The sequence below is a fragment of the Egretta garzetta genome, unplaced genomic scaffold, assembly GCF_000687185.1.
Source record: "Egretta garzetta isolate BGI_Z169 unplaced genomic scaffold, ASM68718v1 scaffold293, whole genome shotgun sequence".
NCBI lineage: Eukaryota > Metazoa > Chordata > Aves > Pelecaniformes > Ardeidae > Egretta > Egretta garzetta.
In genome coordinates, this window is record NW_009259318.1 from 1,761,713 (window position 1) to 1,782,959 (window position 21,247).

A 21,247-nucleotide genomic window follows, 5' to 3' on the forward strand; every position below is an offset into this window, starting at 1 on the left:
TTCCTCTCCCCACACCATATTTCCCAGATTTTTTCCTTTCCCCTTTTCTAAGGAATAGCTGATGGGAACAGTTAAGCTGAAAGTTCAGGCTCTCTGCTGGCCACTCTCAGGAGCACCAGAGCCTTGGAGGTAGTAAGCCGGTCAAGGCAACAGGTTTCCCCCACGGCAGTAGTTGCTCTGAAGGAAAGCATTTTATGAGGGTCCAGCACAAATTCATACCCTCCTTTAACCACATAGTCAACAACCTCTGCTGCTACACAGCTCCTAATCCTCCTGTCTTCCTTTCTTATCACCCCATTCTCATCCTCTCTTGTTTTTGCTGGAACTGTTTCATTCTCCTCTTCTAGGCACCACTTCATGCCATTTACACACTGTGGTCATTTCACAAACTCAAACTAGGATGCCTAACTACCTTCCTCCTTATGCAGTAAGAAATTGTGCTGAAAACACATCAGTAAGCCTGTTAAGGAATTAACTGCTACATCTAAGTCTTTTGAAATAATACAGCCTTACCAAGCTGCAAATATTTCTGGACTGTAGGACCTCTTTTCATGCAATAGAAACACTTGGGGGATAAAAAAAAAAAAAAAAAAAAAAAAAAAGACTCTACAGCAACACCTACAAGTACCAGGAGCAGAGCTAACTGCTTAAAGAAAAAGATGGGCTTACCTGCAGGACAGTGTACATGGCATCCTTCCACACACTGCAGAGGGCACTCCAAAGGCTGCAGGTGCTGGCACGTTATAGGACAAGCAGGTCCACAGCTATTATATCGCCATTCGCACTGATAATCTAATTCTTGTTTATTCAGGTCCTCACAGCTTTGTGCTACAGAATGAAAGAGTCCGAGGCAAAAAAATCAAGCCAGAGTGCATTCACCTTGCCTCTCAGAGCTATGACCCCAACCTTGGTACAAAGTGGACCACATACACATAGAAAAAGAAATAATTCCATCTTTAAATAAAAACATATTTATTTTAAGAATAGGAAATGTATGAAACCATTTATTTCTCTACATTTGTTTGTACCATGGACTATTATATCCCCTTACTGAAGGAATGTTTTTTCCAGATATGGCTCTGAATGTAAGTAGAAAACAGAGAGGAAATGTCATCATGAGCTGCTAGCCCAGTCCCGTTAAAGTGAAATTCTCTGGACATCAGTGGGAGCAGAGCTGGATAAGAACAGTCTACCTGAGCCAACAGCTTACTGATTAAAAGCTTGAACCTTTTCACCCAATTCTCTCTCATCTGCCTTGTACTTACGGCACAGAGTTGGTGATCTCCAGCGAACAGCAACACCTTTTTGTGCACAGACATGTGCATAGGCTGCTATAGCATCACAGAAGCAAGCACAGTCCCCAATAGATTCGCAAGCACAAGTGTCATACATGCAAATATCTATGTAGGGTTCAGGATTCACCTACAAAAGAGAAATACAGGGTACAGTGAACTCACTGATTCCCCTCATCTCCTCCTTCTAGACACGCTTAACCTTTAGATGGTTTGCCTGCTCCATTCACAAAGAGTTGAGGTGCCACATAGATCATTGCACCATGTTCTTGAAGCTGTTATAGAAACTGTAGTTTACTGTTCCTTAATATTCCCCATATGGAGTAACTTCATGCATTTTTGGGCCCTGGTCCCATACTCTCTTGTGCAGTAGCTTGGGTAGAATGCAGCCTGAATGGTATTATATTAGCTCAGCTCCCTCTCGCCCCAAATTTCAACTCTTGTGGCTTGACTTCATGTGACAGTCTCTGGGCTTTAGAGCAAAATTTCCCTCAAGCAGAAGTTATTCAATAGCTTTCTAATAGGTGGCATCCTGAATTTTCCCATGAAGCATCAGCTACTGGGCAGGGTCAGAGATGAGAGTACCAATTAGTCAGCCTCCTCCAAGTTCTGTGTGCTGTCAGCACAACCATAATTTCCCCCTCTGTAATCAGTGTCAGCACAGACCATGCAGAATTGAAGAATGTGAAACACATGACAATACTCACCAGTTTTTTGCATTCTTCAAAGAGATTCCCAGACAAAATGCTGCATGACGTTTCTACCATCACCTGCTTCACTATGTTTCCATTACAAAGTGGAGATGTCGAGGTCTGTTCCAGGTTGGGCTTAATATTGTGAAAGACAAGCACACACTGCATTAGCCTTGCCTTCAGGACCTCAGGACTCTTCAAATTGAAGTAAAAGACTCACTAGCACTACACATTTTTTATGGCAAAGGAAATGGTCAGGACAAATCCTGCCACAGCAGAACACAGAGTAGAACAGGTCACCTCCTACATTTTCTCCAGCTCTTACTTGTATGCTGCAGTTTTAACATAGCTATTTTGATGACAGAAAGTCCCACTGTACCAAACATCCACCCTGAAAAACAATCATTCACAGCTCTACAGAAGGCCCACAAGACTTGCAATTATGATCAGTCTTCAGCAGGCAATACCCATGGCCACTGCTCAGTAGTCTCTCCCTTTCCCATTTAATTTATCTAAGAACAAGCAGCACTAATATTGACACAGCATTTATCACAGAGACAGTCTGCAGGTTCTGTCCTGTGCCTATTACACTGAAACAAGGAGATGCTCCTTCTCAGTCGTACTCTGCGGTCTCTCTCCACATTATTGCAACTTCTGTTGCGCTCCAATCAAGTCATATCTAAAAAGTGACATTCAGCAAGATAATACTGCAGCTATGTCACACTTGCACATAATTTATCCAACTAAACCAAAAGATTTCATGTGATCAGAAATAAATGCTTCATTCACTTCCGATAATTTAAATGTTTTAAGGAAAGATCTAGAAAAATGCCTTTGTTTTCCCTCTCTCTGAAAATTTAGATGAATTTTCAAAAGAGAGTTTTCAGCCTCTAAAGCATCATCTGAATGAAATGCTTAATTTTACAAATGTCAGAACAAGTTCTCTTCAAGTTGTTTCTTCTCACTTTGCAATTTGGAAATACTTTTGGCCATAATCATTTGTCAAGACAAATTTATGATTCAATTTCATTCTTTCAAAACTCTATATTTGGAAAAGAGGAAGTATACTCTCATATGTAGCATAACTTGTACCCCAAGAAATCACCTTATCTCCAGCACCAGGACATAGATAACACCTGCAGATAGCAGGTAACCTCCTCAGAACTGAGAAGCAGTGATAAGATGGCAATCAGGTCTTACATCCCCTCCTGTATTGTGCCTTTTCTGTTCAAGCCTCTTCAATCTGAAATTAACAACTGAATGCTCTTTTAAAAAGATTGAAAAGCATACAGAAACAAATTAATCTGTGCATTCAGTTGTTCATAAATGGACAGACTAAGATTTGGGATATAGAAGTTTGGATAGGGAAATAAAAAATTTTTATCTGAACTCCCCCTGTCTGAAAATTACAGCTGGTTTTTTTTAGATTAAGGTCTAAAATGAGATTTCCAGTTATACCTGGATTTCAATCATCTGGGCTGGCAAACTGTATGAACAGCTTCTACCATACAGATTCACTATTTTAACATTCATCTGAAGCCAGGCAGCACAGAGACCTTAAATAAGTTAATTGATCTTTTATCAGATTTCAAGAAATAATATTATTTGGCAAAAATATGGGGGAAGGAGTTAATTTCTATTTATTTTTATGCCTTCAAACCTCTTTTCCCACTCCTGAGTGCTACTGTGGCCCGTATTAATTAGTTTTCACAGTTCATTCGCAATCACCTTTTCAACATCAGCACAGTATGGATTAACTTTCCAAGAATTCCCAAAGTCAACTGGATCTACTTCAAGATGTTCATTGCTGCTGGTCAAATCATTGTTTTGGATTCCATCAAAATTTCCACACAGACCACACACTTGATCCTTGCAGAGAAAGAAACACAAAATACATAAATCTTACATCTGTAGACTGGCTGAGGGTTTTGTTAAGAAGACTTTTTAGCCTAGCGCTTTAATGGCACAAAGCTTAAAAAGTTAATTATCCCTGGCCTTGCCAAGTTCACTAAAAAAGACATAGTCTCTCACAGAGAACGTTTAGGTTCTATTCCCATTCTGCTTAGCTGGAAGTAGGACCACGCTGTCTCCAAGGACTCCAGGAAGCAAGACAACTCTGACCAGTGGTGCCTGTTGGCTCTGTTTGGAGTATGTCCCTAGAACTCCATTTTATTTCTGAAGATGACTGTCCTATCACCATCACTAGTAAATCTGGCTCCTTATGCCGCTCTTCTTGATTACAGAAGAAATCACTCAAGGCATAGTTATTCTGAGGCACCACGGCATTCATCCTTTCTGTCACAGGTCATCTCCAATTACCCAGAACTTACGCCTTACAGTTGAACTACTGGGAAAGTAAGCAACTCTTATGGTATTACAAAAAAATCCCTTCATTTTCAAGCAAGTGCCTAATAGTCTATCAAAATCTATCAGCATGTCTGTATAAAAAAATGCTATTCCCCAGAGACAGGATAAGTGCATTCTTTAGTGAGAATAAGAAGTAAAGCAAAACCCACTTACTTTGAAAGTGCCTTTTAAGATAACTGAGACACCCATGGCCAGATCCCAGGTCACACTGATGCTTTTGCCCAGGAAAATGAGGTAATAACGGCCAGACCTCATGACTTCTAAATCATTGTCATTTTTAGGAGGTACCTTGATGTTTACCTGAACAAGAAAAGCATATTGTACTATTGACCATGTCTCTAATTACTATTTCATGTAGGTCACTTTCCCAGTGGGACACGTGCTCGTAGGTCAACAGCTATTTTCAAACATGGTGTTCTCTAGAGAACAGATAGTTCCCATACACATCCCACACAGATGCTCCAGAGCACTTGCAAAACTGTGAGCAAGCTATGGGTAAAGGACTGATTACAGGCTTGTCGCTACACTGAAAAACCGCTGTGGATAAAGTATTGACTTAGAAACAACACTTCTGAACAGCAAATTGGGATACAGGTTTGGTATTTCAATCTCATCACATTTCTGTAATTTTGAATGAGGCAATGACCCTTGTGCTCTTGCGGTATAACATACACTCACCACAAACGGTGACACACAAAGCAATGGCTGCTAAACAGAAGGAGGGCTGATAAAGTGGACAAGGTATATTGAATTAATGATTATTTTAATATTTGATCAATGGTTCGCTGAATATTTACATTTTATTTTTATTTCATCTTTTTAGGAAACTAACAACTCTATGCTCCCAAGGCAGCTAACAGCAAAAGGGCTGGCTAGGTTTAAGTGTCACGTGAACTGGGAGAACCATATGCATCAGTAGTGTCTGAAGGACCAGAGCCTGATTCTGAAGTTAGGAAGGACTTTCTAACCAACCAGCTACACCAACAGGAAAAATCCTGAGAGATCACGTCTCGTGTCTCTTCATTTTTCCATCACTTTCACTTCCCCTGTGTGCCTCTTTCTCTTTCCATCTGGCTGCAAATTCACTGCCTCCAGCTACTAAGAACTTAAGAGTTTAATTTAAAATGCTTTATTTCACACTGTAATCCCCTTTCAAGGGGAAGACTAATAGGATTATTAACCACATTTGGAGGGAAAGGTCTGGCACAGCTGTTACTTCAAGCACCACCAATGCATTAACTAAAAACTGCTTAATTGTGGAAGAAGCAGATGAAAACTTTCAATCAGTACAATTATTAAAACAAGGGAGAAAGAGGACCCCTCAACCATTGATCCACTCCCTAGTTTGAGGGCAAAATACTTCCTTATCCCACTATTCCTTCTTCTTCAATTCAGTAAAAACTCAATACTGTAATTCAATTCTCTTCATCTCTGGGGTATTACCAGAAACTTTATCCCCAGAGAAGACTAAAGATCTCCTAAAGAGGGCCTTCAATGTCTTTAGGGGAAGAACACAATAAAAGACTATTTTAGGAACTGGAAGCTTTTTCATCTTCTATGCCCAATATATTACTATATAGTCTAGTCACACTTGGTCACTTAATCTTCTAAACACCTATAGTTGTCTCTGTCTTTCCAAATTAAGGCAAAATCCAGAGGAGGACAAAATTGAAGAGGGAGGCTGACCTAAATTACAGAATTTCTATGTTTATGGAGGCTTTTTGCCCAACCATGAAGTAATAAACTTTTGACCTTCCAAACTGGCAGATTTCTTTGTTTCAGAAGAGCAAAAATTATTTCACCTTTTTTTTTTTTTTTTAATGTGAGCCAAAACTGTCGCATGCAGATACTTCAATTAAGCCCCCATTTACTTAAAACTAGAAGCTGCTCTCAAAACAATATCATCTTAAAACAATGCTGCTTGGAAACATTTTAATGGCAAAAAAAAATAGTTGATTCTCCTGCTTGTTTCTAAGGATTCTTGTGGGAAAAGTGTAGGAAGTCATCACTGGGTGAGAATTCGCTTAAGAGTCTTCATATCAGTTGGTTTTCATTAATCTCTCTTTTGGTTGCAGTTATTTTTATGAAAACCTGCTCTAGATATTAGACAGAGCCTTAAACTCTCTAGAAAGACAGCTAAAAATTCAGTCAAGGTCATGTGGACCGTCTTGTGATACAGACTTTGCTTTTGCAAGGACATAGTCTCTCAGGAACAAAACACCCTCTGTTGCTGGATGCCTAATCACCTCTTGTCCTTTCTGGCCCTTTTTTAGTTGTCCAAAAAGAATCACAGCTCTTCTGAAAATCTGTCACCTAAAGAAGCTTTCAGACAAAGCCTACCTCTATGGACTGATCCTGGCACTACTATTCACCTTCACCCAGGTAGGGGATTCTTTAGCAGTAAAGTATAGGTTGGGCAACCAACATGTCCTATGTTCATTCCTTCAGCAACCAAAAGCCTACATGGATCATATGCTGTCAAGATGCGCTACACAGAGACTGTTAATAATGGTATGTTTTACGTGTTCCTGTCATGCATTAGTGGCACGCAACAATTTGCAGGCAATTTGCAGGCTATGCAAAACCTGGTACAGCTTTGTCTGTTAACCCAAAACAAGGCAAATGTAGAGTGGTTTCACGTTTCACTGGGAACATTTTTGCAAAGCTCTAGTCCAGATGACAGTTTAGAGCACAGTACTTCTGAAATCTGCGCAATTGCCACACTATAATCCACTGTAGCTCTGTAATGTTTGAACACATAGAGGGTCTTACTCATTACAGTGCCCAAGGCAAGAAGCTGAACTCTGCTCTTTGGAAAGCTCGTTTCCTGCTGTGAATGGTCATGGTAGGTGGAAGTGATTCTTGGTCAATTCTTCAGTATTTGTTGGTAGGAAATGGTAAAAAAAAGAAGAATCCAGTCATCTGGATTTTCCATCTGACAATTTAACAAGGGTAAGGATAGTTGATATTTTCTTCTGCAGCATCAACTTTTTTCAGGCACAACTTCTTTTTTTTCCTGTGTGCTCAGTCCTTCAGAAGGCTAAATTAGGTCTGAAGCTTTACTAACCATGGGACAGTAACTTCTTAGCTCTTCCTTGCATTTAACCTTGCTTGAAATAGACATACACCTCCTGTGTTTATAAAGGGCATTCCTCACATGAGCTTGCATTGAACAGCATTCTCACCCAAGATAAATTTATTGCCATCAAGTAGAAATACCAAAATGGCATTACATCTCTGGGAGCAAAATGGATAATTATAATCCTGCTAATCTGTTCATTTTATGATATAATTTTCAAGAACAGCTGAGCATGAGGTCATTTATGCCTCAACTCACTAAACAAGCAGAACTTCTTTTCCCCAAAAAAACAACAGAAGCATGCGTACGTTTCCATTAAGCAACTCTATTTCCCCGCTTTCATACAGAATGATAACCCTTTTGGTGCACTTTTCTCCAGTGAATCCACATCCTTCATTTGAAATTAGTATCCGGAATGTCCCAGAGTCATTCTTGCAGAAATCCTATCAGGTGAAAATAAATGAATGAGTCATTAATGTGGAACATTTGAAAAGCACATATAGATCTATGGAGAAAAAGGAAGCCTCAGATAATACCCTGTGTACTCCGTGGCCAGTAAGATATATTTTGGTATGCCAACTGTTCCTATATTAATTTATTTTGTGCTTAGTGTTGATATTCATGTGTAGTGTAGTGTGTGCTGTGTATTTATCCATACTGGATATTGACAATGCACAAACAAGTTGGTGCATGGAACAGGACAGTGTTTTCGCTGAAGTGCATAAGCAGAGCCAGTCAGACAGTAAGGCATCACTACAGGATAAAGTAGCTGGTGAGGAATGAGGAAAAATTGGGTGTCTACAATTCCTTGACAGAGATGAGATTCAGACAGCTCCTCTCTGTACCATGCTGCTATCATATGACTTATGACTGCCAGGTAGACACATGACAACCTAACTCACTTCTGTAGAACACAACACAATCTTCATGTTTCTAAGGCATCTTTGAAGTCATCAATAAGTGCTGCTCTCCTCTACCATACATCTGGCTTAGTAATTAAGAGTACTTTACAGTGATTTATCCAAATGTTGGACTTCCCTCCTGGTGTAAAACACCTTGTATATTATCAGACAGCTTCAGCATTTGACATATTCTTACCTGAACCAACACATATTGACAGTTTCCTGGAAACTTGTATTTCAATCCATCAAATGTCAAATAATGAGCTGTACCAATAACCATGCAGGTACCATCACATGTATTTTTGGTGCATTCCCACTTTCGACCACGGCACACGCTGTAACAGACAAAACAATTCAGTGGCAATTGTAATTATTTCCAATGTATATTATAAGCCAGAGAATGCAAGGTGTATTCTTTGGGCAAAGTGAAAGACCAAAAGTTTCTGCCTCCAGGAGCTCATGGTCTGAAGACTCTCCAAAAGACACACAAGTGATGCTAAGCTACCATGTTGCCTTGTTCTGTTCTTTTTCCTGGGCCTGGGTCAGGGAGTAACCTACTGCAGACCAAACGACAGCACCATTCCCCTGTGTGTCTTAACCCGGACATTGGCTGCAGCTCTGGAAGGAACCTCTGCAGTTGTCTGTGCTGTTGTCTGTCCTCAGGTATGTTCCCAGCAGAGGTTTTCTGTGCTTGGCCTTGAGAAGGTACTCTTAGAGGGCTCCATGCCTGGGCTGCTGAAATCCTTCTCTAGATAGGCTTCCATAACTACATTACACTACTGTGCACTAAATGACAATCTCTCTCATCAACATAAATTAGCTTATGTTAACATTGGGTTCATAAATCCAAATAGTGCATTAACAGGTTAAGTGAATAAGGAATATGTTTCCCTTTTTCTTACAAGCTGCATGTAGGAGTACGTGCTTTTTGAGCCTCCCTGTTACAAAAAGAGGACTGGACAGAACCTGCTGGAATATTTCATAATACTGTTAGCATTTTATTTTGGATATGCTGCTCTGCTCAGAGTATCCTTTTAGAAAAACAGTTTGATTACCCTCTAAAGACCATTACAGGTTAAATATGAAGTATATCATCAGCAACCCTATTCTTATTTTCAGTACTGTTGATTTTTCCTCATTGAAAGCCAAAACAGTAGCATATTTAATAAACAAATGATGTCAAAGGACATATGTTTACTCTAGTGACCAACTTTTGGGACCAAGTAACCAGGACTGTAATTTAGTCTGCCCAGTGGCTTTTGTTCAGATTGTATATTTAAATATAATACCACCCTTCTCCAAAGAGGTCTCTCTGTTCTTAAATTAAATTCATTCTTCATGATAGTTCATCTGACCTAGCAATTGGAGACATTACCTCACAGTTTGACATAGGCACACATATACCTACACCATTTGAGGAATGTCCTATGGTGTGATACTGGCCCCTGGGGTCTCCTGTGGTGACCAAACTAGAATGTCTGCCCTACAGGAGAATTCAAGTTTGGCACCATACAAATAGGACTCCAAGCCAAATCTCAGGTTATGCAACGGAAGATGAACAGATCATGAAATGAGTTACACCAGAGGTTCCCTGCCTGTATATTTTGTAAGTGATGTTGTTGAGGACCCCTCCTAGACTTCCTCACAAGCACAGAATATGCAAGAATAAAAAGGGGACATCCTGACACACAGAGCAAAACAAGATGCCACCTTCTTTATTCAGGGGGAGTGGGATTCTGAAGAGCAATCAGACATGGGGTTAAGGCTTGAAATCACTATACCCATATTGCTGTAGCAGCTGTACTGCACTGTCATTATCGTACAAAGCCAGTGATGCCACGACAAAAGGGACAGTGATTTTTTTTTTTTATTTCACTCCTTCTTTTGCACTTTTTTTGCCCTTTGATTTTTTTGTGTTGTTTTGGGTTTTGGTTTGTTTTACAAAACAAAACAAAACACACATGACAACCACTTTCTGACTGGATATTCAAAATGCAAAGAAAGCCAATTCTCTTATCTTGGTGTAACTCAATTGGTTTCAGTGTAATTATATACTCATGTTAAAATAAAGGAAAGAGGGAAATTGAGAAATAAAGATAAGAAGAGACTTCAGAGCATCCACCCAGCCATCTTGCCCTTTTCCAGAGGTATCTTGGAGAACCACAAGCCTTGCTACAGTAGCTGCAGGTATCTTTTACTTGTCATCCATGGGCTTTTGATCAATGAAATAAATTGACCTGCTAACTAGCAAGAGACTGAACAAACCAAATAAAAAATGAGGTCAATGAAGCATAAAATCTGTTCACTCTTTTTTTGTTATTAATTTGGGGGAGTTGGAGTAAGCATCTGACAACATATGTAATAATCTAATCTAATAATTTAATAATCTAATAAACAATATCTTACTTGAGGTTGGAGAAACATTCATCTACTAAATATTATATGAATTCAGATGGACATCATCAGTGCTCCAGGGATTTTCTAATCAAGCTCTACAAGGGCAGGGAGAGGGGAAGTCTATCCCTGCTTTACAGATGTAAAAACTCAGGGATAAAAAACCTGAATTACTTTCCCAAGATCAAATTGCTAACCAAATCAAAACCGGGTACTGAACCAAGTTCTCTAGTAATGCCTTAAACCCGACATAAGCATTGTTTAATCTTGATAACACTTCATAGTATAATAAATATTTTGCAATACATTTTCTTCAAAGAAAGAATGACATTTTGGTAACATGAAACCCACTGCACCCTCTGCTATTAAATCTCTCCTCATAGGTAGAGCAAAACCAATATTTTGTATATATGTGCAGGGGCAGACTATAAAGTATGTGGTGTAGCAAAATTCAGATTAGCGAATTTCTGCTGTGTACTGCTTCATAAATGTTATTGAAAATTTTCACTGAGCTCTACAATGAATTCCCAATACATAGCATAACAAAAGTTTTGCCACTAACGTAGACTTGGAGACATTCCGTTGTTCATGAATTAGGGTCTCCCATATGTCAAGTCGAATGTAAACGCCAAATCTGACACCTCTGGCTCATATATTGCGTTTGCAGGTGTTCACATCTGGCTAAGAACAAGTGAGAATGAGAACTCCTGCAACAGCAGTACAAAAAGCAAAAACAAAAGAAAAGGAAGATCTGACCTCTGAAATGCAGACTCTCAATTCTTATTAATTCTCAGAGCAATAGTAATTTCCTATATTGCTTTCTAAATGACATTTGACTTGATATTTTCTGAGAACTATCATGAAACTTTTCAAAGTAACATAGTTGATAAAAGCTCTAGTGACATTTTTGAAGGGACCTTATTTCCAATTTTACTTTCACATTCAAGAAAAGTACCTAAAATGAGAACAACAACTTCTTATCAATGAGAAAAAGCATGATTTCTAACCTTTTCTTGACCCTGATATTGAGGAAAATTCTATGTTAGAGGAAATGTCACTTACAATGGCATTGCCAGAAACAAAAGGGCTGTTACAAGAATGAAGCAACATGGCTATGAGATTAAGATTGAATATTATAAGAATGGCTGAAATTAAAAAGTCTGTGCATGGTTATCATGAAGAATCTTGCAAATTTCACAACAATGCCTAGGAGTTTTACACCTTATTGTTCTTGTTTCGATAAAATTTTCATTGTGTCTGTTTTTCAGCTGAGTCAGCTTTACCTAGATGCTATGTAAGCAGGTTATAGTACATGTATCTCTACAAAAATATCAACTTCTCCTCCATCTTCTTCCCTTCAAACCTATTTTTCCCTAGGTCTAATTGTAGTACATGATTCACAATGTATTATGTAGCTGCAAAGGGAAAAAAAAATTAAACAAAACACTGGAAGGTCAATATTTCCATATAAAACCATAAAACCTTATATCCAAGTCTAACTAGTGTATAGTTAGGAGCAGTCCCACTAGTTTAAAACTACAACACTCGATATCACTGTTGCTCAAAGATCAATGCACAAAACAAAAACCAAACCAAATGACTCTTTAATGGTGGCAAATCTTCAGTCCAGCTCCATCCAGTCATACAGAGGATAACAGAAACACTGCTCCTGGGGGGTGCCACAAAGCTGGGCAGGGGTGGTTCAGGTAAAATGTATGAGACATCCTGAAGTCTAAGTTCAAAGAGAGCACAGTTTCCACGCTGCAGGTGGCTGGATGTCCTACACCTTGGACTCTTGGAGCTCTGCAGGAAAGGGCCACCATTCCCTCCACAAGCACACATGGAGAGCAAAGCACCCCTCCAATGTAACAAGTGTGCTGTGTGGGCAGAAGCCAAGAATTGTCCAGCAGGCAAATACCCTATACCTTACCCAATGCTGTGCTGAGGACTTCCCTCCCTAAGTCTCACAGCCCAATACTTTCTTTTGAACCTACAAATTCTTTTTCAAGAGCCAAATAGGACAGACAGAGATGAGGGTGAAAGACACAGAGCACCTACTCTCTTCTTCTAAGAAGATAACACCAACTCCCCCTCCCCCCCTTTCTTTCTTCCTCCTTCTGAAGATATGAGTGGACTGAGTGCTCATCTGAGGTGTAACAGGCCAGCTCTGTTTTCTGCCTGATTCAAACTCCTCTTTAACATTTTTCTGAAGAGCTCCAGTCATATTATAGCTGGCATATCACACCCTATCTGCTGATGCGTGCTTCTGGCTGAAAAGGACTGATTTGAAGTGTCCCCAACAGCAAAAAAAGGGAAGCAGGACAGCAGAGCTTAGCAACAAAATGCAGGCTCCAACCTCCCACCCAAGAGGAGCTCCTATATTGTTATCTTGTGTTGCAAGATCAAGGAGCAAACCCACTGGCTAGTGGCTACAGAGGACCCGCACAGACACATGGTCTACCTATTTGTAAGGTACCAGGTAGTTTGCCTGATATTACACTGGTCTGATGCAACATGCAAAGGGAAGATGCTGATCTGTTGAATATGTATGCTACTGCACTGAAAAAACTGACTTTATATAAAATAGATCTGTTAAGCAATCATTTTTTTCTTTTTTTTTTTTACAAAAACATTAGGTGCCCTAGAGAAAAACAGAAAAATGCAGTTCCAGTGGCTTACCAGGTATTGCAGTCGTTAGTCACGGTCTCTCCCTTGGCATATTCTCTTCCGTTGTGAAAGCATGGGCATCTCTCAGGAGCAACGCACTTGTTTTCGTGTCGCACCTAAGCAAAACACACAGTTTGTCAGCACGCGGGCCTGTTGGTACATGCCAGGATGCAGAGGAGTAAGCACAAGAACATGTGGATAAAGAATAAAGGAAAGGTTAGGGAAAATGGCTCAAGACTATCTGAGGCAAGCAAGGCTCCACACTGCTAATATTTTTTTCCTCTTAAGATAAACAGAGCTACAGGTATACAAATCACAGTCTTGTTTCAGGGGCTGGACACCAGCTTAAGCTGCTGGGAGAATAAATTACATTCTAGAAGAACTTTATTATGAGAAATTTCAGTTTGACCAAAACCAGGATAGCCAACCTGAATACGGGGGGCAGGTGAACAGCATATGCTTCTCACACGCAACAAACTGCAGGACGGCCTACTAGAAGCAGCCAGCTGCAGGGCTCAGCTGGGGTAACAAATGAAATGTGGCCACTGAGGAGGAGACAAAGAGCCACAGTGCCAGAAGAACTCAAGTGCAGATGAAGATTCTGTTGTCACAGACACCACCACCCCCCCTCCAAAAAAGCCCACTCCCCTGCCTACTTGCCTTTGAAAATTCCAGTACTCACTCATTTTCTTTCAAATGCCTACTACTACAGAAGGCAGGATAAATATCAGTCCATTTGAGACATTATTCCACTCTCACAGGCACTGTGGCTGGGAAATAGGTCATTATGTTCTGTCTACAGATTTTTCTTTTTCAGTTTCATTACTTGTTTTGGGGGTTTTACCCTACTGATCTTAGTTTCTCTTTGTATAACAACAAAACATTTGTCCCAATTAAAACAAACAAAAAAAAAAACCCAAAAAAACAAAAAAACAAACAAGTAATGCCATTAGACTACTCAGGTTTTTTCTGTTCCTTTTCTCTGATTTTTTCCATGACTACCCCTTTTCCATTTTGGAGACAGACAGTTTTAGAGTATCAAACAAACCAGGGCTGGCTATGCTGTTTTCACTTGGATGTGGTTCTGCAAAGCCCAGGGTAGGTTTGGCTCACACTTCATGGAATACCAAAATGGACAGCACTTTCCCTCCTTCTCATTCAAAAGTCACAAAATATCACCTTCCCACTTTAAACTCTTTCTGTAAAATCATTAAAATAGTTTCTTTTTTACCATTAAATAGGGGCCAATGAGATCAATGTAGTCTGAACGCCAGGTTAATAAAGTAGAATTGCTCTGCCTTTTCCTATGGGGACCTAGAACTGCCACAGGGAACTACTAATAAAAAGGATTTCATAGCCCAGAGACCCTTCATTCATATGCAGCTCCGCATGCTACGTGGCTTATGGGGAGCTATATTATGCCAAATAAACTCACGCCGATAGAAGTGAGATGGAAACAAAGAAAAGCTTTTCTAGATGATAGAGTGGGGGCTCTGTCTCAGACTTAATCTCCACAAAGGACAGGGAGAAAACAAGCCAGAGAGGATGATATGTTTCCAAGGCTGTTTAATTCCTTCCTTCCTTCCTGGTGGCATTCAGGAAAAAAGCAATATATGACTTCACACTTATGGCAACATTTCTGAATTTTTCCACAGTGTTCAGCAACACAGGTAACATTAAACTTGAGGGCTAGCCTCTGGATACAAAATCTGGGATTAGATTTGTGTTAGTAAAAGGAGGATTAGGACCTCTTTACTTGCTCCCTCAGACATTGACATGAAGCTAGTCACAGCCTATCCCCAACTCTAAAACTTAATAGGCTGGTATTAGCATTTCCATCACAAGCATATGGCCACCATAAAGTGGTGCGACTGTTAACCCACTGACAAAGAGGGAAGACCACCTTGTCTGAACAGTATAGAGTGGGTGGGTGGGATTTAGAAAGCTGCACATAAATACCCAAAGTGAACTTTGACCAGAAGACTAGTTATTTTTGCCCCATAACTGATGATAATTTTGTTAATAGTAACACACAATCTACTGGTCATATTGACACCACATCCAAAATCTGGTACATCTGGCAGCCTGATGCCATGCCGTGTTACCAGTCTGTTGAGCACAGTACCATGTGGTACTACCAGGCCAGTGGCATTATTCACGAACAGCTGGACTTCCTGTGGAAGTCTCTCAATCCATCAATAGATAGCATTTAATACAGGAAATCTAACAGTCCTGAGTGCCTGAGGTGGTGGGAGGCATGAGTGTTGGGGAGGCAACCACAAGAAAAGACACTGATTTGTAATGAGAACAGCTGCTGTTCACACCATCTCACACCCGTACGATGATGCTCCTGAGAGCATGTCCATAGGATTATAAGTGATTGACTAGCTGATGAAGCTACTCCCTACTTGGGGATCTGACAGAAATGTCCATTGTTTCCTTGCTCTGTCTTATTGTTAAGCCTTGACAAATCTTGCAAGAGGAAGGACAATATTACAGATTTCAGAACCTTTAAGATTCTTCTCCCCTAAACTCTGCCTTGATGAGGCTGAACTTTAATCTCTCTTGGTCAACAAAATTTTTATTAGTATCTCACTCTCAAGAGAAGCTCAGATTTTCACTCTGTTCCTCCTGATACACCTGAGGGCTTCAGCACAAAGTCAGCCAGAGGTAGAAAGGAGTAAGGGATTAAGTAAAGGAAGTGGGTCAGATTAGAACCCTACAGCTGATATATTTTAAATAAAACAGCCCAGCACCATTTCTGTGCAAAGACAAGTCTAAAACATGTTAGGACAGACCACTCGAGATGTGCTGGTTTACGCTTGCCTTTTCCTTCTTATGTCACCCGTATACTTCTTACGTTTGTTTTATGAAGTGTTATCCTTGGGCAGATGCACGTACCAGAAAGCTGGTACCCACCTCCTCATGAAGACTCTGTCATGTTATATAGGATAAGCCTACAGTGAAGAATATACAACAGAGCTAGCAGGAAAATCAAAATACTAGTCTATTAAGTTTCTGTTGAAAACAATTTGGAAGAAAAAACCCTTTCAAACTTTTCTGATTAAAATGTTTAGGGTTTTTTTTCCTTTTTCTACTAACATACCATAGTTTTAGAAATATTTTATTTCAGAAGCCAGGATACAATAAAATGTTTCGTTTAAATTTTAAACCTTAATTTTCTTCAATTGTTGGAAATTGAAAGAAATTAATTTTCTAGTTTTGAAGTGTCTTGACTTTGGACTTTCTGATTGTTCTGCTCCTCTTTTTCCCCAGAATGGTGGTTAACACTCCGTTTGTATATTTATTAATATTTTCCAATGGGAAAAACCTGGAGTGCAGTAAACTAATCTGAGAAAGCATATTTTTCCCCACACTTCTGCACATATGTTATGATTTATCTTTTGTGCTTTGCAAAAGGGTGACAAGTATGGAGAATTTCCCACCCTCCAGATGATCAAAGACAGAAAAAGAAGAATTACTTTTCATGACATATTGAACATTTTTATTTTCAAGAAATCAAAACAGTGTAAAACATTAAGTCAAGATGAACTGGAAAAATTATTTTTCAGTTGGAAGAAATTAGTTTTCATCTGCATTTTCTCACTGTGGAAATAATCAATTGATTGATTGGCAATTTCTCACCCCAGCAAATTTTCCAATTCAAATCTAGGCAACTGCAGCATCATGTTCATGACTAATCCTTCACTACTGTCTTTTATTATTTTTCAGATACAGAACTCAAAATGGGCAGGCAAATTTTGCATACAGATTTTAGACTATGGATTCCTATGTTTAAGACTGATAACTCAGCTAACTGATCTGTAAAGATCTCGTTATATATGTAGGGATAGCATTGACTTAATTACATATTAACTGCCATATATACTTGCAAATTGTACTGGAGAGTTATTTTTGTAAACTACATATCTCTGACTGTTTCCTGATGGTATAAACCATTTTAGAGAAGCAAAAAGATGAATTTTTTTTTGCTAATAAGTTGTCCATGATGATTTGTAATTTTTATATGCTACTGTACCACAAATGAACAAAATCTTCAGTAAAATGGCACAATTTCTTCCAGAGTGATGATATGGGCAAATATTTATTCCCATAAATGTTCAGTAATCTGTTAGTTCTTACAGACATCCCTAAAAATGGTAGCTCACCTCTATGAGTGCTTGTAACTTAAGCAGGATTACGGAACACCAACAAGGGAAACTGACCAGTAAAAGAAATTGTAATATCTTTTTCCAGTCCCTTTATTTCTCAGCTCTGTTGGTACAAGCCTGGAAAACACAGACTTTGTGACTTTGTAATGCTTTCACTCAGTGTGCCTAGAGTCTTTAAGGTAGAGAGAGGCAGCATAGAAAGGAAAATTGGGTCACCACCCCAAAACCTTCTGTCTTTGGCAATTGATACGGGGAGCACATTGCAGAATGCAGAAATAAGGAGGAAGCCTCCCCTAGAACATCCCAATTAGATACCTATTGGTGATGAGGAGGAAACTGCGTTTTGAAAACAAGCTGACACAGGTCCCATGGAGCCACATGCCAAGAATTTAAAGCATGGCAAAGAGCACCCACATAATGAAAGCAGCGAGCTTGATCCTGCCTTTGCATGGCCGTGCTTACAACAAAGTCATCTATAATATACTGGCTTCTCCCATTGTGGATTTGAGAAAAGCAAATCCCGCAATTTTTATTCCCTGCCAGATGGGATGCCAATGAGAATGACCAGTTATAGACTGAGTTTACTGGAAGATTGAACCACACTGTCATCTAGCGGACAAAGAATTTATTTTACAAGGTTGTTTTTTTAGATACTGGGCACAGTTCTTCTACCCAAAACCTGACAAACCATCTTTTTTAATTCTTTTTTTAGAATGTTTCTATGTTTAGATTGATTGGCAATTTCTAATGTTTAGAACATTTTAGAATGTTTCAGGAGCATGTTTCATATCGCTGCAGAGTCAACCGGTGTTTCCAATGCCAAAATGCCAAAGACTGCTTCTCCTGGAAAGAATTGTATGAAAGGATTGTTCGAATGATAGTTGCAACCTACTGAAAATGAATATGAAATTCTATACTAAATGTGAAGGTTAATTACTAGGAAATTTATTTGGGGGAGTTGCAGGAGGGGGGCTTTTTTTTATTTGTTTTCCTGTTGAGTAGTTATCATGTTTTGTTCCATTATTATCTCTAAAGTGTACTGTTACCATATCCTGGAACTGAAACCAGATCTCAAGCCTCTTCTTCAAATCAGAGAGATCTGATTGTTATGTACAGAGAGAGATCTATTCATACTGGAGCTCTTGGAACTTCACAAGTACACAAACTTTTGTAAGTTTACTTATCACACTACTATTTAGGAATATTCTTCTCTAAAAGGAAAGACATTTAAAAACTGAAATGCAAAAAGAAGCAACACTTCTTTTAAAATTGTGGTGAAAATTTGTTCAGTTTTGATATGAATGCCTTCAAATTACATTCTGTATTTTTCACTTTGTATATACAATACACTTCACAAGCCTGAGATTTTGTCTACAGCTGGCATTTTATTCTGCAACAGCATCTATTTACATAAATGTGTGTTTATCAGCAAAATGTGGTAGCAAAGTTAAAAAAAATACATGAATATTAATGCTAGAAATGACTGTGTTATGAGAATTCTGGGGGTTTATTTGTTTTTTCTAGTAAGACAATGGAAGAAATTTTAAGGGAGAAAACACCTGTATTCATATCAATGCAGAAAAAACAACACATCTTTATAAAAATACATGGTTCCAGGGAAAGCTAATTGCCTTTTAAAATGGAATTTAAACTAGTGAATGAAGTCAATTCATTAGAGCTGAAGCATAAACATAAATATGTATCTCAGCCCTAGAAGTAATAACCCACACCTTCATTTGCTAACAGTCAATGTCCAGTGTACATTAATCTGAGCCTGCACCTTGAGCAGGTATAAAAGAGTAAAAAAAAAATAAAAGTAATCTTTTGCATTTCTAGACTTCCCAGATTGCAGCATTTGAAAACATCTTGCTTTACCATATGCCCCTCTGAGTCAGAAAACTGCACCAGCACATTTCTAAGTACCACAGATACCAAATAAAGTCTCACAATTGTGGAGTATTTTATCCCTCAAACAAAATGAAGACAAAACCTCCACTCTCTTTTTCCAGCATCTACCATGTCTATTCATCTGCATTTCATGCATTGAACATCACAAACTTCTTAGTCCCAGCAGTTTTCCTGGACAGACAACTCAAAAGTGCCATTTACTTAACTTCATAAAGAGTGTACCATGTCCTCCACCTCTACCCTATTCGCGTGATACCTGGGACTCTACCCCCAAGCCCGCAGTGAGATCCTGTGCACAAGTCTTCACCTGCCCAGAGAGTGTTGCACAGCACTGAACATTGATGCTTTTCTAAATTGTTTAGAGAACTACAGCAGCAATCTGCTGTCTGTTGTACTCCACCTGTTTTTTATCAGGTCTCTAAATTGACATTGAGTTTATAGGCACTGGCTTAGCAAATAACTATTTGCTATTTGCTCTATTTAAAAATGCAGGGCAACATAATCCTGGACTCCAGAAAGCATCTTACCAGTGAAAAAGACATGCTCAGCACACCATCTGCAATGCCAGGACACTCTCTAGCACCATCTTAGCAAGTTTTGTGTCCCGTGTTCCTTCTCACGGGGAAGCCTCAGCTTGGTACAACACACAGGAAGGCAGCAGCAGAGATGGAGACTTGACAAGGAGGCAACTAGTAGCAGCGGGACAGTTCGGCTGGGGTGGGTATTTGGGGTATGGGTGCCTGTGTACTTCTGTCTCTCTGACTAGGGAAGTTCAGCAAGACTGAGCAGGAGTTTGGGAGGAGAGTTGAAGGGGGACATAAACTGGTCTTTAAAAAGAGTGGGGTTTGGTTTTTTGATTATCAGTTATTATTACAAGCTAAACTTCATCTTCCATGCAGATATACTAATGCATATTTTAAACCAGCCACAATTTGGCAGAGCCAATAGTTCACAACCACATATTTCCAAGCTGCAAGAAGATTGCTGGTAGGAAAAAATGAAGGCAAGAAAACAAAGTGGAGCTTGCTTACCATCCCCCTTGGACAGAGGCATCCAGATACGCAGCCATGGCTGCTGCACTCCAAGTCATAATTCTGGCAAGTCTTGGCACACTCCAACCCCTCAGCTCTTGGGTTGTTTGCAGGACAGACAAATCTTTCCATGGGGGATCTGCATGTCAAGCTCCTTTTTACTTTAAAAAATAAGTTTACAAAAATTGCAATTATTGTTAGCACAGTATTTTTTCTAAATCATGGATCAACATTTTTATTAGAAAACTAACTTTGGATATAAAATGCAGCAATGCCACTACACTACTATGCATGACATTGTAAAGGTAACAGTCCCCACTTCCCATGAAGGGACCTCAGTTAGGCTATCAGAAAAGCATGTATTGTAGTACAGAAGCAAAAGGAGCTGCACAAGGGTTCAATTCCAGATTGCACTAGGGCTATGAGCACACTTTAGTGTGAAACATATTTCAACCTGTAGGCAGTGTACACTAGCAATGTCAGGGGAAAAGAAAAAAAAAAAAGAAGAAAAAAAAATCTATGTTCTAAGAAGCAACAGCACCATTTATTATTGTGTTTAGACTCACTCCAACACGGAGTGTAACTACATGAGTGACTTAATAACAATGCCCTCAGCTTAAACACAAAGTTTTCAAACTCTTTGAGAACTCAGGTTCTGATAGAAGATCAGGATTTCCCAAGAAACTCTGGATGATTATTTCAAGCTATGCTAGAAATATGCCTCTCTGAGGTTTTGTAAGTCT

The 21,247-nt window shown here is 39.3% G+C and overlaps 1 protein-coding gene across 1 annotated transcript in view; it reads right to left on the bottom strand.

The window, feature by feature from the left end:
• Positions 1-21,247, bottom strand: part of VWF (von Willebrand factor) — a 140,746-nt gene that overhangs the window by 73,049 nt on the left and 46,450 nt on the right. Inside the window, exons 18-26 of the mRNA XM_035892068.1 lie at positions 20,505-20,665; positions 13,406-13,509; positions 8,529-8,667; positions 7,739-7,873; positions 4,505-4,651; positions 3,713-3,853; positions 2,000-2,119; positions 1,266-1,422; positions 670-828 (exon numbers count right to left, since the gene is read on the bottom strand). Of these exons, the coding sequence (XP_035747961.1) occupies positions 670-828; positions 1,266-1,422; positions 2,000-2,119; positions 3,713-3,853; positions 4,505-4,651; positions 7,739-7,873; positions 8,529-8,667; positions 13,406-13,509; positions 20,505-20,665 (1,263 nt within the window). The remainder of the gene's footprint in view (positions 1-669; positions 829-1,265; positions 1,423-1,999; positions 2,120-3,712; positions 3,854-4,504; positions 4,652-7,738; positions 7,874-8,528; positions 8,668-13,405; positions 13,510-20,504; positions 20,666-21,247) is intronic.